Raw genomic sequence first — 12,968 nt, 5'->3', positions numbered from 1 at the left:
CATTCCACCTCGGCAGCTGCTCCAGTTGCCCTTGTCGCTTCCACACTAAGCCTTCCGTCACAGGGCTATTCGTTGGTTCAGTACACATGTTTCGGGTACCTGACTTTTGCCAGGCCATGTTCTAAGTCCTGCAGGTAAAGCAGTGGTAAAAGTGACAACAGTTCTCCTGGGACTTTTATTCTGGGCAGAGAGATAGTATAGTACATCAGATGGTGACAAGTGTGTGGGAGAGAAATAAAGCAGCAGGTGGGGCTGGGGTGGGTGGGACTGTTGCCATTCAGAGAGGGGGAAGGCCTCAGCTAGGAGGTGGTACCTGAGAGAAGACCCAAAGGAAGTGAGGGCCGCCCAGGGGGACCCAACAGGAAACAGCAAGTATAAAGGTCCCCGAGGTGGAAGGACGCTTAGTGTGTCTGAGTGACAGAAAGGAGGCCAGTGTGGCTAGAGTGGAAGTGAGGAGGAGGAAACAGACTTGTATTCTCTCTGCCATTCTCAGCCAGATTTTTACTGCCTTTTTAAACCCAGACTCATGATGTAGCGTGTGTATGCGTGGGTTAGTCTTCAGCAAAAGTGTACACCATAGATTGCACAGAAGCTATGTGCCAAACAAAAATTAACTGTGTTGATTAATGTTTGTAAAAAATTGAAATTAAGCCAGTTGTTTATGGATAAGGTAATTGTACCTAATGCCTTTTTGATTCATTGTGCATGTTAAGACAGATTGAGTCCGTTAAAATGAAAGTTAGACCTGGTCCCATGTATGTTTTTGATCTCATGTCCGACTTTTCCTCTTGCTGCTCTTCCTGCTCGCCCATCCCTATACAGCCTTTTCACAATTCCTCTGAACAATCCTGCCTCGGGCCTTTGCACCCACTGTGTCCTCCAGCTTGGAACACTCTTTCCCTCCTTAGATCTTTGCTCATCAGTTGACTTTTTGATGTCTGTTCAGAACATCCTGTACAGTTTTAACCCTGCCTCCTGTACTCCCATTTCTCCTCCATACTTAATTTTTTCCTTTTTCCATTACAACTACCAACTTCTGACATGCCAAATAATTTAGTTATTTATTATGTTTGTTGTTAATTTCTTCTAGCTAAAATGCAGTCTTTGTGAGGGCAGAGATTCTGTCTGTTTTGTTCACTTATGTCTTCTGAGTTAACTCCCCAGCTTAGTTTCTGGCACAGAGGAGGTGATCAACATGTATTTTTGGAGTGAATGAATCCATAAATACATTATATGTGTTGCCTTTGGTTCATAGGCATGTATAGGTAGTTGGATTTTGCTCTTCTCTTATGATTTGTCTTGTAACAGCAGGAAATTTGTTCAGAGAAGTTACCAAGCCAACCATGCTTAGAAGAACATTTAAGCAGCAGAATACTGTTTAAGTAGAAGCCTCTCCACTTAGCTTGTGATTCATCAGTGTGCCCTCATTATTTCAGACCTTCAGCTGTCTAGACTATTTAATAACTTCTCCTGCACTAGCAACAATGCCTTCCTCGAAGTTTGAGTTTGGACTGGGCAAAAATCATCTTTGTTCATCTTTTTCCACTTGTTGATATATCTCACACATTATTCAAGTTCTGACTTTCTGCATGAATATTTAGAAGACCTGCGTGAACAATGTTAACTCACTAACCCGTGGTGAGTGTCAGCAGTATTATCTTGATGATGACACTGTTGCTACTGATATTAGCTGTTAATAGCAAAACAGCTGGTAGAGTCTTTTGCTCCAAATTAAAGCTGATAAAGTGCAGGTAGTCGCTGAGTAGATCTTACTTCTTTTGACTTGGAATAGAAATCCTGACTGATCAGGAAGTAGTTCTCAAGAAGCACCTGAATATACAACTCTGTACAATTCAGTGATTTTTTTCAGAGAGACCAAAGGACCAGAGCATGGTGATTACAGACGCATTGGTTAATATTCATAAGACTGTAAGGTAATGATCTCAAACATCTGCGTGAAGATGAATAAGATATGTCTTAGGCTAGATCAATAATCTGATTTATTTATTTTTATAGCTTTATAGCTGTCCTTTGTATGACTTTAACATTATTTGTATTCCTGTTAATAAGTTGTTTTTAACTTTTTGCTTTTTGTGGGTCCATACTAAAATTTTTCTATGTACATTGTATATGTAGGTATATACTGCTATGTATATACCTGAGTCAGATTGCTAAATTGTGAGTTACACACCTATTTTACTTTATTAGGTATTTCCAAATTGTTTACAAAAGACGTCGTAACAATATATTCTCCCACCAGCAGTAGGGTTCCAGATGCCTTACCTCATTAACAGTATTTGGCATTATCAGACTTTTAAGTTTTTTAAATAGTGTCTCATTTTGGTTTTAATTTGCAATTCTGTGATCAGACTGGGTATCTTTTCTTCTATTTATAAATCATTCATATTTCTTCTTTAAATTACCTGTTCCTGTCTTTGACCCATTTTGTATTGAGTTGCCTTTTTTCTTAGTTACTTGTAGAAGTTATTTCTAAATTCTGGATGCTAATCTTTTGTCCCTTTTGTGAAACAGATACTAAGATTTGGAATTTCTTTTCCAACCTGACTGCTTTTCTAGTTGTTTCTCTGCCTAGTTGTACACTTAAAGCTCCACTAGAGGGAGTAATTAAAGTTTTAATTTGTCAAGATTTCCTCTCCTGGTGATTGCTTGAAATTATACTATATTTCCAAATTAAGTTAGGAGTCATTTAGTATGAATCTCTTTTTGTAGTGAAAAACCAAGCCCTGGAGATATGAAGTGTGAAAGGCAGGACTGGAAATACAAAGAGCCAGTTGGTGTTTCTGCTGGTAAGGGAAATCATGAACTGGCCCAATAATTGACAACATGGTTGTAACATAAGAATTTTGTATGTGTCTACTTATTTCCTCAACAGAAGAAACTAAGTTGATAGGTAATATTGAAAGTGGAGTTCTGAAGGGAATGTAGACCAATCAATCAACAGAGAAACCCACCAAAACCAAATGGAGTACAACTTGCATGAAGACAGTTTTTGTGTCGGTACAAGGAAGGACTGTTGTAAAAATTAACACTGATCAAAATGGGCTAAGTTATCTCATGAATCTGAGTGCTTCCTGTTCACTGGTGGTATTTGTGCAGATTATGAATGACCACTAAGAGTCACAGAATTCAGGGCTAGGATGTATCCAGCAGTTGTCTTATTTAAGCCATTCTTTTGTAGGTGAGGAAACTGAGGTCTGGATGTTTTGGCCAAGGTAGTTTCTGGCTAAAGTAGGACTAGAATCTAGATATCTTCCTCGAGGCCAGAGTGTCTTCTAGCCTGTGACGTTTGCTCTTCTGAGAGTGGGAGTGAGATTCAGGAAGATTTGAGAAAGGGTTCCTGCATTAGGAAGGAGGAACCTCTCAGCCCTTTTCTGCTTCTGCTTCTAGGTTTACTGATTCCAATTATACCTCAATCCCATCTTGCTTTCTCCAGCACATTAAGGTTGATTTTGTAGCATTTCTGACGAAAGCTACCCCATTGTTAACATGATGTTCTTCAGGGTGTTGACTATGTCCTGTTCATTTCTGTTTCTATCTCCTGGCCCAGAGCAGGTCATCAATAAGTCTTTACTCAGTGAATGCATACCTGGTAATAGAATACAAGAAGCAGTAAGGGGAGCAATGGGAAACAACAGAACCTCTGTAGGAAAATATACTTAGGAGATTCTAAGAGTAACAGAAGGTATTAAAAGAAGAGAATCATGAATAAGATTATATCCAAAAGTAATTGCCATTCAACTACTATTGTTATCAAAACTTGGGCATCATAACATAATGATTAAGAGCACGTGTTCTAATACCATTGCCAGCATTTAGAAACTGAGCTTGGATGAATTTAAACTCTGTGTGCTTCGGTGTACCTATCTGTACAATGGGGTTACTAACAGTACAGTCTTCATGGAGTACGTGTGTGTAAGTCTGTGTGTGTCACTTAGAAGGGTGTCTCTCACCTATAACCAGTATGTAAGATTAACAGTTATATTTATTATTCTTACGTTTTTATTGGTAATGTTAGTATTTGGGGTAGTGAAATGTTATTAGACTTGGTTTGCTGATTTTTTTTAAATTTTTTTGGTGAGGATGGATCAGTTTATTCCTGAATATGTTATAATTAGGGTCAGAAGAAAAAATACAGTAGTTTATCTAGGGTTTAGTTATAAATAAGGATCCATTTTAAATTATCTTTATAAAATTAGAGGAGCCAAGCTTGGATAGTCTGAAATTCTAGAGAGCATTCTTGAGATATCATAGTCTCTGCACGTCTTGTAAGTGTAAATCTGAGAGAAGTAATTTCAGGGAACGTCCTTAGTTCCATTTAAAATCAGCTCACTATGAGGCTTTGGGGAAGGATAGTGTCTAGGGGATATTTAGATTTGATAACAAATTTCTGTTACGTTATTTGTTGATAAAAATGCCCATGGATGTATTTTGTAGGTGACAGGGTGTAGTTTTTCAGTAAACTGAAGAGTTGGCATCTTTTCACTTTTTCGTGCAAGTCTTGAGCTTTGATAACAAAGGTAGAGGATTTTTAAAATGGAATGAAATGGGGCAAAAATGGATTTTTCTTTTTTTGGTAGAGCTGTCTTGTTCTTGAAGGGAGAACCGGGTTTGTTCTAGTAGAAGTCATTTAAAGTACAGGAAGTTTATTTTCAAATCTGGAAAGCCATACCCAGTCCTGGTGCCATGCCAGGGGAAGCGGTGCATGGTGGAGACATCAGTCTAGACCCTGGAAACAAGGGCAGAGACAGCGGGAGCATCTGAACTGAAGCTCTAGTAAAAGTAAGCGTGAACTTAGACACTGACTAAACCTGGAGGAGGCGTCTGTGTGGAAATACACAGACAAACAGGAGACTGAGGGAGGAAATAGTATAAATCTGCTTTAATTATTATGATGCTTAGGGATGTACTGGCCTGTTGACATTGAACCTGTTGAATTTCTGAGAATTCTTCCCTTGGATCGTGGCTATCTGTAAAACTTCATGATCATGTGGAAAGATTAAGATACATTACAGTGAGTATTAACCTACATCTTTGCTTCCCCCACCCCTCTTTTTCTTAGACTTGGGAAGATCCCAGTCGAAAAGATAAGAGCACAGACTGCTGTGGAGATAATGATCCTATCGACGTCTGTGAAGTCGGCTCCAAGGTTTGTGTCGTAGGCTGTGGTATTGTAACGTGTTCTGCTGTATTCATGCCGAGGAATTTCAGTTCTCATTGGAAGGCACCGCCCCTTCAAAGTTCTAGCCTATCGATCCCTCTGATATCAGCCCTCTTTTGTATCTTTACTTCCTTCACTTAAACTCGGGTTTGGTGAGCTATAGTCCAGGCCAGTCAAATCCAACTCACCCCCTGTTTTTAGAAACGGCAGAACTGTGGGTTATCTTACCATTGCCTACAGCTGCTCCTGCACCACAACCGCGCTTGAGGAGGGCAGCAGAGAACATACAGTCTGCAAGGCCTGAAGCCTTCACTACCTGAGCTTTTACAGGAGAGGTTTGCTGAGTCCTGTCTTCTAATTCCTGCCCCGTTTTCCAGACAGGAGGTTCAACACTGATGAAAGTCAGTTCATACTCTTTTCTTGTGCATGCTTCCAGGTCACCAGGTCCCACTGGGGACAGACAAAACCTCCAATTCCATTGGTTGCTGCTGCCATAGCCTTCTGTGTGTCTTTGGTCCATCCTGTCTCCTGTTTCCTGCTGCATTTATTGCTAATGTTTATTGTTCTCTGCAGACATTAAACTCCTTTTCCCCTTAGACTGCCAGACATCTATGTCTACAAACACTGTTTCTTCCCTTCTTTCTGTTACTATGAGACCAGGGCTGGTTTTTATCCAAGACCCAGGTTTCCCTCTGTGCTCCAGATCCTGTCGCCTCCTGCCTCTTGAGTGACGGTATTTTCTTAGCTCTTCTTTGTCCCGTGTTTACAACTTCTTTTTCTTTATTGGCTTCGTCCCACATGCCTCCTCTCTTCTTCCTTTTCATAAGAAGACTTGTGAAAAGAGTTTAAACACTTAGCTGTCTCCTCCTTCCCCCTTGTTCTTCATCTTATTTCAAAATTGTTTCCATCCCCCCCGTCATTTCAATGAAACTGCTCTTACTGAGGCCGCTGGTCACTTTCTTTTAACCAAGTCCAACAGGCCTGTTTCATAGGTTTTGTCTAACTTGAATATACCTTAGGATTTTATACCTTTAACCTTGTCTTCCTTCTTAAAACAGTCTCTTCACCTGACTGATTATATCATAGGATCTTGGACATCCTCTAATTCTGGTTCCTGCTTCGTTTCTTTGGTAACCTCCTTTTCTTCTGCTGCCCCTTGAGCATTGTTTAGCTTGAGGGTTGTGCCCTTGTTCAACTCTTCCTCTCCTCCCGTGGGGACTGCCTTGGTGATCCAATCCCAAGCATTCCTGATTTTGCTGTCTAATTAATATCTCCAGCTCAGACCTGTGTTCTCAGCCACCGACATCTACATGCAGGTGTCTCCCATGCATCTCAAACTCAGTGTACAAAACTGAATTCACTATTTTCTCTTATGACACCAGTCCCCCTTCCCTCCTCACCTCTAGATTCTTAAGCCAAGCTGAGGTATCTTGGGGCATCTTTGGCTTCCCCTTGTCCCATTGATCACGAAGTCCTGATTCTATTCTGAACAGCCTTCCATTATCACCGCAGCTAGCCTTGTCTGTCCCCAGTTACATCCCACTTGAATTACTCCTACTACTGACCAGTTTCCCTGCTGAGCCTTATTTTCCCTCCTGTCATTTATTCCAGACTCTCTTCCTGCTTTTCTCTTTTTTAGTGCCTGTCCCGCCTTCGTTTCTGGCTTCATCTCCTGCCCTCTTCGTTGTCACTGCCCTGCGGCTGTGCTGAACTTCAGGTCTGCAGCTCTATCGGCTCTTACTCGCGTCCAGGCCTCCACAGCCTGTCCCTCTACATAGAATGGAACATTCTTCCTCCTTCACTTGATCTTCCTTCCCCCTTCTTTCACTTCACCTCTGCCTGCTCGTCCCTCAGATCTCGACTGAGATACCGCTTCCTCTCGGAAGTCTCCCCTTACCCTCGTGGACCGCGGTGCGGGCTCCCTGGTCTGTGCCCCTCAGTACTGAGAGTGCTGGGCGCTGGTGTGGTCCTGTCTGTGAGGCGGCAGTGAGCTCTGTGGGGACAGGATTCAGCGCCTCACACAGCATCTGCTCGCGGTAAGACGTCTCCAACCGAATCACTGCTCAGATCGTGTTCTTCTAGCTGAGATTAAGTCAGTTCTCACTGGAAACCTGTGTCAGTGCCTGTAGGCTCCTAGACTTGTTATCTAGTAAGTAGTTTCCTCGGATCCTCTGTCACTTTTTTTATGTACTGTGTTGTTTTGTTACTATTCTCTTTTCTTTCTCTTCTTCCTTCTTCTCCTTCCTTATTCCTCTGCCTCTTTTTCCTCCTCTTCTTCACCCTCTCCTTAGACTTTCTGTTCCTTCTCTGCTTTTTCTCCTGTTCTTCCACTTCCTTCCTCTTCTTCCTGGTTCTTCTCTTCTCCCACCCCCTTCCTCCCTCTTCCTTTCCTTTCCCGCCTCTTATTCCATTCCTGGAGGAGAGGGCCACATCCCACTCAGAGTTCTAGTTTTATACCCGGTTAGGGACACACAGGGGCTCATTTGAGTGTATGTGTGTGTGTGCGACCCTGTAATTCCTCTGTGTCTCCAGCATAAATATGGCCAAGCTGTTTGCTTTCTTTCAAATTTAAGCTATAGTTTAAAAGTTTATTTTGGGACATTTTTAGTGAGAACCTCCTCTGCTCCAGATGCCATATTATATACTCTGGTCACTTTCCAGTGTTGTATTTAATGATGAGAAGAGTCACTAAATTAAATGACATTACACTGATAGAATGTCTATAGAGTAGAAAACTTATTCTGAGGGTGTAATCCTTGGGGCCACTCAGTTCATATTAAGTACAGATTATTAAGTTAATTTAAATTCTTATGCAGATATTAAGGGTGAATGAAAAGATTAAATGAAAATGTCTTATTTTCACTTTTGTAAAAATTTGTCAGTGAGCATGTAATTAATGAAATTGGTAACTGGAAATCATGAAAATCTATGTACCTGATAAATTTATTTGACTTAGTAATACTAATTCATTATTGAAAAAGCAAATGAATCCAAGAAAACGTGATATACAGACTTTTAAATAAACCTGTCAAAGTCACTAAATAAGTGGATCAAAATTAAAATTTTCAAATGTAAGTGATTTGTAATAAGATATTAATTAATCTTGAAAGCATACTTTTGTATTTTACGTAGGAAAGTTGGTACATAGTAGGTGTTTAGTACATTATTACTGAAAATATATTGACTAATTATTGTTGTATTTTGTGTAAATGTAATATTAATTAGAAATGACCAAGCGAATATACTGCTGGTTTAATGTTGATCAGAATATTGCGAGGTATAGGAGAAATTCTTACGGACCAAGAGCTACCAAGAGAAGGGCAGACATCCTTGAATGATAAAATAATTAGATGTTATATAAAAGGGAAAAAAAGGGTTTCTGTGTACTGCCATTGCCAGTAAATAAAATATAGTTTATTTTAGAACTTATCATTTTATAGGTCTTGCTACTATGTAAACCCAGTAATTACTAAAACACTTTTTTTCCTTCCATGGAAACAGGTTTCTTATTTTTGCCTGGTTTTATTCTTATCTTTGACCCAGACTGCTTCAATTTTTAGGATTTCTTTCTTTCAATAATATGTTTTTCAAGAAAATTTTAATTAGTTATAGTCATAGAGGTTAAGTATAAACCTTCCCTCACAATCCTGCTCTCCCAATAAATCATATTATTTTAATCTTTCCATGTTTTCTTCTTTCTTGGATAAATATGTAAACATTTTAATTTTGTTGGATATTTTTTCCAGTTTGTTTCCTGTTAGATAAAGTTGATAAAGTTAAACGTTTTCCTGAATGTAGCCTTTTCTTTTTAGTTTCTTTTGGGATAGCTGCCTGTGGTAGGCAGAGTTCCTAAAATAGCCCTCAAAGTTGTCAGTCTCTGGAATCTGTGAATATGGTAAGATGTTACTCCCTTAATTATATTATTTTATACAGCACAATTACTTTAAGTAGGAAGATTATCCTGAATTTCCCATGCAGGTCCATGGTAATTACACGAGCCCTTAAGAGCAAGGAGTTTTCTCCGGCTGGTGGCAGAAGTCAGAGGATGGGATTGTGAGAGGAACTGATATACTATTGCTGCTTTGAAGATGGAGGAAAGAGGGCAGGTGAAAAGGAATGCGGTTGGCTTCTAGTTGCAGAGAGCAGTCCCTGCTTGACATCCAGCAAGTTAAGGGGGACCTCAGACCCGCAACTGCAAAGAACTGAATTTGAGGGGATTCTCCTTTAGAACCTTCAGATCAAAGCCCAGCCTGGCCAGCACCTTGATTTCAGCCTTGTCAGGCCATAAGCAGAGAACCTAGCCATGCTGTGCCTGGACTCCTGACCCATGGAAACTGTGAGATAATAAATTTACACTCTTTTAAGCCTTTAGGTTTATAATAATTTGTTACGTGACAGTAAAAACCTAATATACAGGATAACAGGCTTTGAGCAATTTTAGTTTCCGTGGTTTTTTATATTGATCGGGTCCAGTTGAAGTTTTACTTCATTCTTCAGATTCTGAATCAGCACAGAACTTCTGTTGTGGGCCACTGTTCTATTCTGCTCGGTCCAGGTCCCCAAGAGTTAGCAGTTGACAAATGTGAGCTGCCAAGTACCTGCAGAGCCCAGAGAGAACAAATACCGTCTGGAGGGGACCTCTTACGTTCTTGTTCATGCATCTGTGGTTTCTTTTGCTCTTCATCTTTACATCAAGGAATAAGTGATACAGTCTTCATTTTACTGTTGAGAAACTAAGTCCTACAATACCGTGTGGAGTAATTGGCCTCAGGCGCCTTCTAGGAATGGTGGAGGAAGAATTCGACCCCACATATTTGTGACTTAAAAATCGTATCTTTTGAAATGCTTTTAGAATAGCTGGAAAAGTCTATAATAACCTTATTCTGATTCTGCTTAAAACCTTTGAGGCATGTCTATGTTCTTGTTTCAGAATGTCAGCTCATTTTTGAAACGTGGTCAGCTATGTAACTCCCAGGGAATTAGTAACAGAATCTGCTGTGTACGTTAATTTCCTCACAGACTAGACTGAGAGTTTTAGAATGGAACTGAGAAAATAGGATTCATCTTATATGCAAGCAGTTTTAGTTAATGAGATCCGAAATAATATTTAGTAAATACGAAGCAAGTACGTAACCACCCTCTAAACAGTAGGTCTTCGTTGGGACTGCGCTCCTTTGTCTTGTGCCTGGCTATGCCTGGCTATGCCTGGCTAGTCCTTAAGTCATCTGTAAGGAGTGTCGTAGAAGAAAGCCTCTTTTAACACCACATTTGCGAATGGGCAAAGGGAAAGGAGCAGAGTCCTGGAATTTCATAATAGACTTAGAATCACAGGCATAGAAGTTTTTAAGGTATAAGTTCTTTGAGAAGTATTATTCATTTGGTATCTAACCAGATGTGTTCTGCATAAATTTGTTGAACTGCTCTAGACCAAATTGAGTTGTAGGGTGTTCTTAAGAATTTTACCATTTGTTCCTAAGTATCTTATCCTGAGTTTTTGGTTTGAGAGAATTTCCTTTCCAGTTTTTAAAGGTGTTATATAGCAAGGCAGGGGTGTGTCTAATCCCTTTCTGTTGCTTATGAGATCAGAGGGCATTTATCATTCTGATGCAACGTGATAATCCCCAGACATGCTTCTTGCTTGCCCTTGTAACTATAAAAATCTCAAATCTGCTCTCACGCTGTATGAAATTTCAAAATAAGTATGAATAAAAATCAAACAATTCAGAATATGCCTTTAAAAGCTATATGTGATCCCCAGTAACTCCGATTGACACCCCTGCCAGCGGAGTCTCTGCAGGCTCCCCAGCTTTGGCACTGTTGACATTCCAGGTGGATGATTCTGTTACAGGAGACAGTCCTGTGCAGCATCCCTGGCGTCTTCTGCTAGGTGCTGATAATACCTCCCCAGTCGTGACAGCCAAAAATGTCCCCAGACATTGCCAGATGTCCTCTAGAGGGCAAAATTGCCTCTGGTCGGGAACCAGTGATCCAGTTTATCACTGCGTAAATCAGTATAGCCAGCCTTTCATTGATGAGTGTGTGGTAACTTTGACTTTGAACACTTTTGTTTTATAAAGGACCTCCTGGCATGAGGTGTGTAAGTCTCCCCAACAAGATTGTAAACCTTTAAGAAAGGGGATGCTTTCTTTTTGTATACCCAGTGTCTGATACAGTGCTGGATACTTAATGGAGCCTAAACGTGTACGAGTCTGATTAATATAATTGCGCATATTTTCCCAAAACTGGTATTTCAGTTTAGTTTATACAGTCACACTAATCTGTTGTGTAAACTAATTACAACTTCATGTAGGTTTATATTAAGATTTTAGATTCATTTTGCAAATGTTCTGCAAGGATTTATTTGACGTTATGGTATAAGATCTGGTTTTTTCTCTCAAATAATTTGAAGACACAACAGTGGATTTCTTTTGCAAGCCACGATTTCCAAATGTAAAGCTGCATTTTGAATCACAAAGGAATTATTCTGAAGTGTGTGTTCAAATTTCAGCTTACAGTGAAATTCTATAGCTAACTAGACCTTTAAAAATAAAAGGCTATAGAAAGAATGCATGGATATAAACTTGGCATTGGCAACTGGAAGGAACCACTGAAATAACTTTCTTTAGCACAAGGAACATCTGCTTCAACATCATGCTGTTTCTTGGTTTCCTTCAAAATCTCTTTAAAGCATTTTATGAAACCTGCTTTGTCTGTATCTTTAACATATTTATATATTTCTTTGTCACTCATTATCTTCTTAAGGCTATATTCGAATATGTTAAAAATTTACTTTTACTGGTAACTGATAAATATGGTTTGCAGAAAAGCTACTGTGGAGCAGTTTCAAGGGATTCTCATGTCTCTTTACCCCTAAGCAGCAGAAGCCAGATTTATATTATGCCATGATATACTTGGGTTTATTTTCTGTTTAGTATGAGTTTCTAGGCCCAGTACATTAAATTTTAAGATCTCTAAGTAACTTCAATTTCCAAAAAGGGATCAAGATACCTATTCTAAAAAAGGGTATCATAAAAGGCTTTATGACTGTGTTTACAATATTTTTTAATTATTAAATTTTGTTACATTTCAGTCTATAGTGCTTTTAATCCTTCATATGGATTTTTATGATATATGAGTAAACTTTTCCAAAGCCTTGCAAATATTGAGGTTCTTTTCTCTTTAAAGGTCCTTTCTCGTGGAGATGTTATTCGTGTGAAGATCCTTGGGATTTTGGCTCTTATTGATCAGGGTGAAACAGATTGGAAATTAATTGCTATCAATGTAAATGATCCTGAAGCCTCAAAGTTTCATGGTAAGTCTGTAACTTTCCAGAAACAGAAGTAAGTCAGTGTGTCATTGGAGTTCTTAGAATTTAAAAGAGGCTTGTGTAAAGCACAATGTATATATTGGGACTTAAATTTATATGTTTCATTTTTTTATTCTTGCTCCTTGGAATATAAAGGGCAGTCCAATATGATTGTGTCTAAGTTGTTCCTCCTCATGTTGCTAGGAGGAATGAGAGAAAGAAAGGAATGTGGATGGACAAATGATACTTCAGATTAAGAAAGTACTTCCTATGGGGTTCCTTCTTCCTCCCATCTTCCCTTTCTCCCTTCCTTCTTTTTCTTAAATCTCTCTTTTATTTGAGTAGCAGGAAAAAAACTAAAGAAGGGGAGTGTTCATCAAGGACATAAGCTGTTTCTATACCTAGTTTTTGTTCTGTCTTGTACAAAGGAAGGGAAAGATAACTGCCCTCTCTCTAACAAAGTTTTGATGTCCCAGAATTTAA

At 39.4% G+C, this 12,968-nt stretch overlaps 1 protein-coding gene across 2 annotated transcripts in view; it reads left to right on the top strand.

The window, feature by feature from the left end:
* Nucleotides 1-12,968, top strand: part of PPA2 (inorganic pyrophosphatase 2) — a 78,796-nt gene that overhangs the window by 25,790 nt on the left and 40,038 nt on the right. For both annotated transcript variants that reach the window (XM_032461154.1, XM_032461153.1), the window contains 2 exons: nt 5,081-5,167; nt 12,365-12,491. In XM_032461154.1, coding sequence (XP_032317045.1) covers nt 5,081-5,167; nt 12,365-12,491 — 214 coding nt within the window. The remainder of the gene's footprint in view (nt 1-5,080; nt 5,168-12,364; nt 12,492-12,968) is intronic.

This window comes from Camelus ferus, chromosome 2 (genome assembly GCF_009834535.1).
Source record: "Camelus ferus isolate YT-003-E chromosome 2, BCGSAC_Cfer_1.0, whole genome shotgun sequence".
In the NCBI taxonomy this organism is placed as follows: Eukaryota; Metazoa; Chordata; class Mammalia; order Artiodactyla; family Camelidae; genus Camelus; species Camelus ferus.
This window is presented reverse-complemented; position numbering and strand designations above follow the sequence as displayed.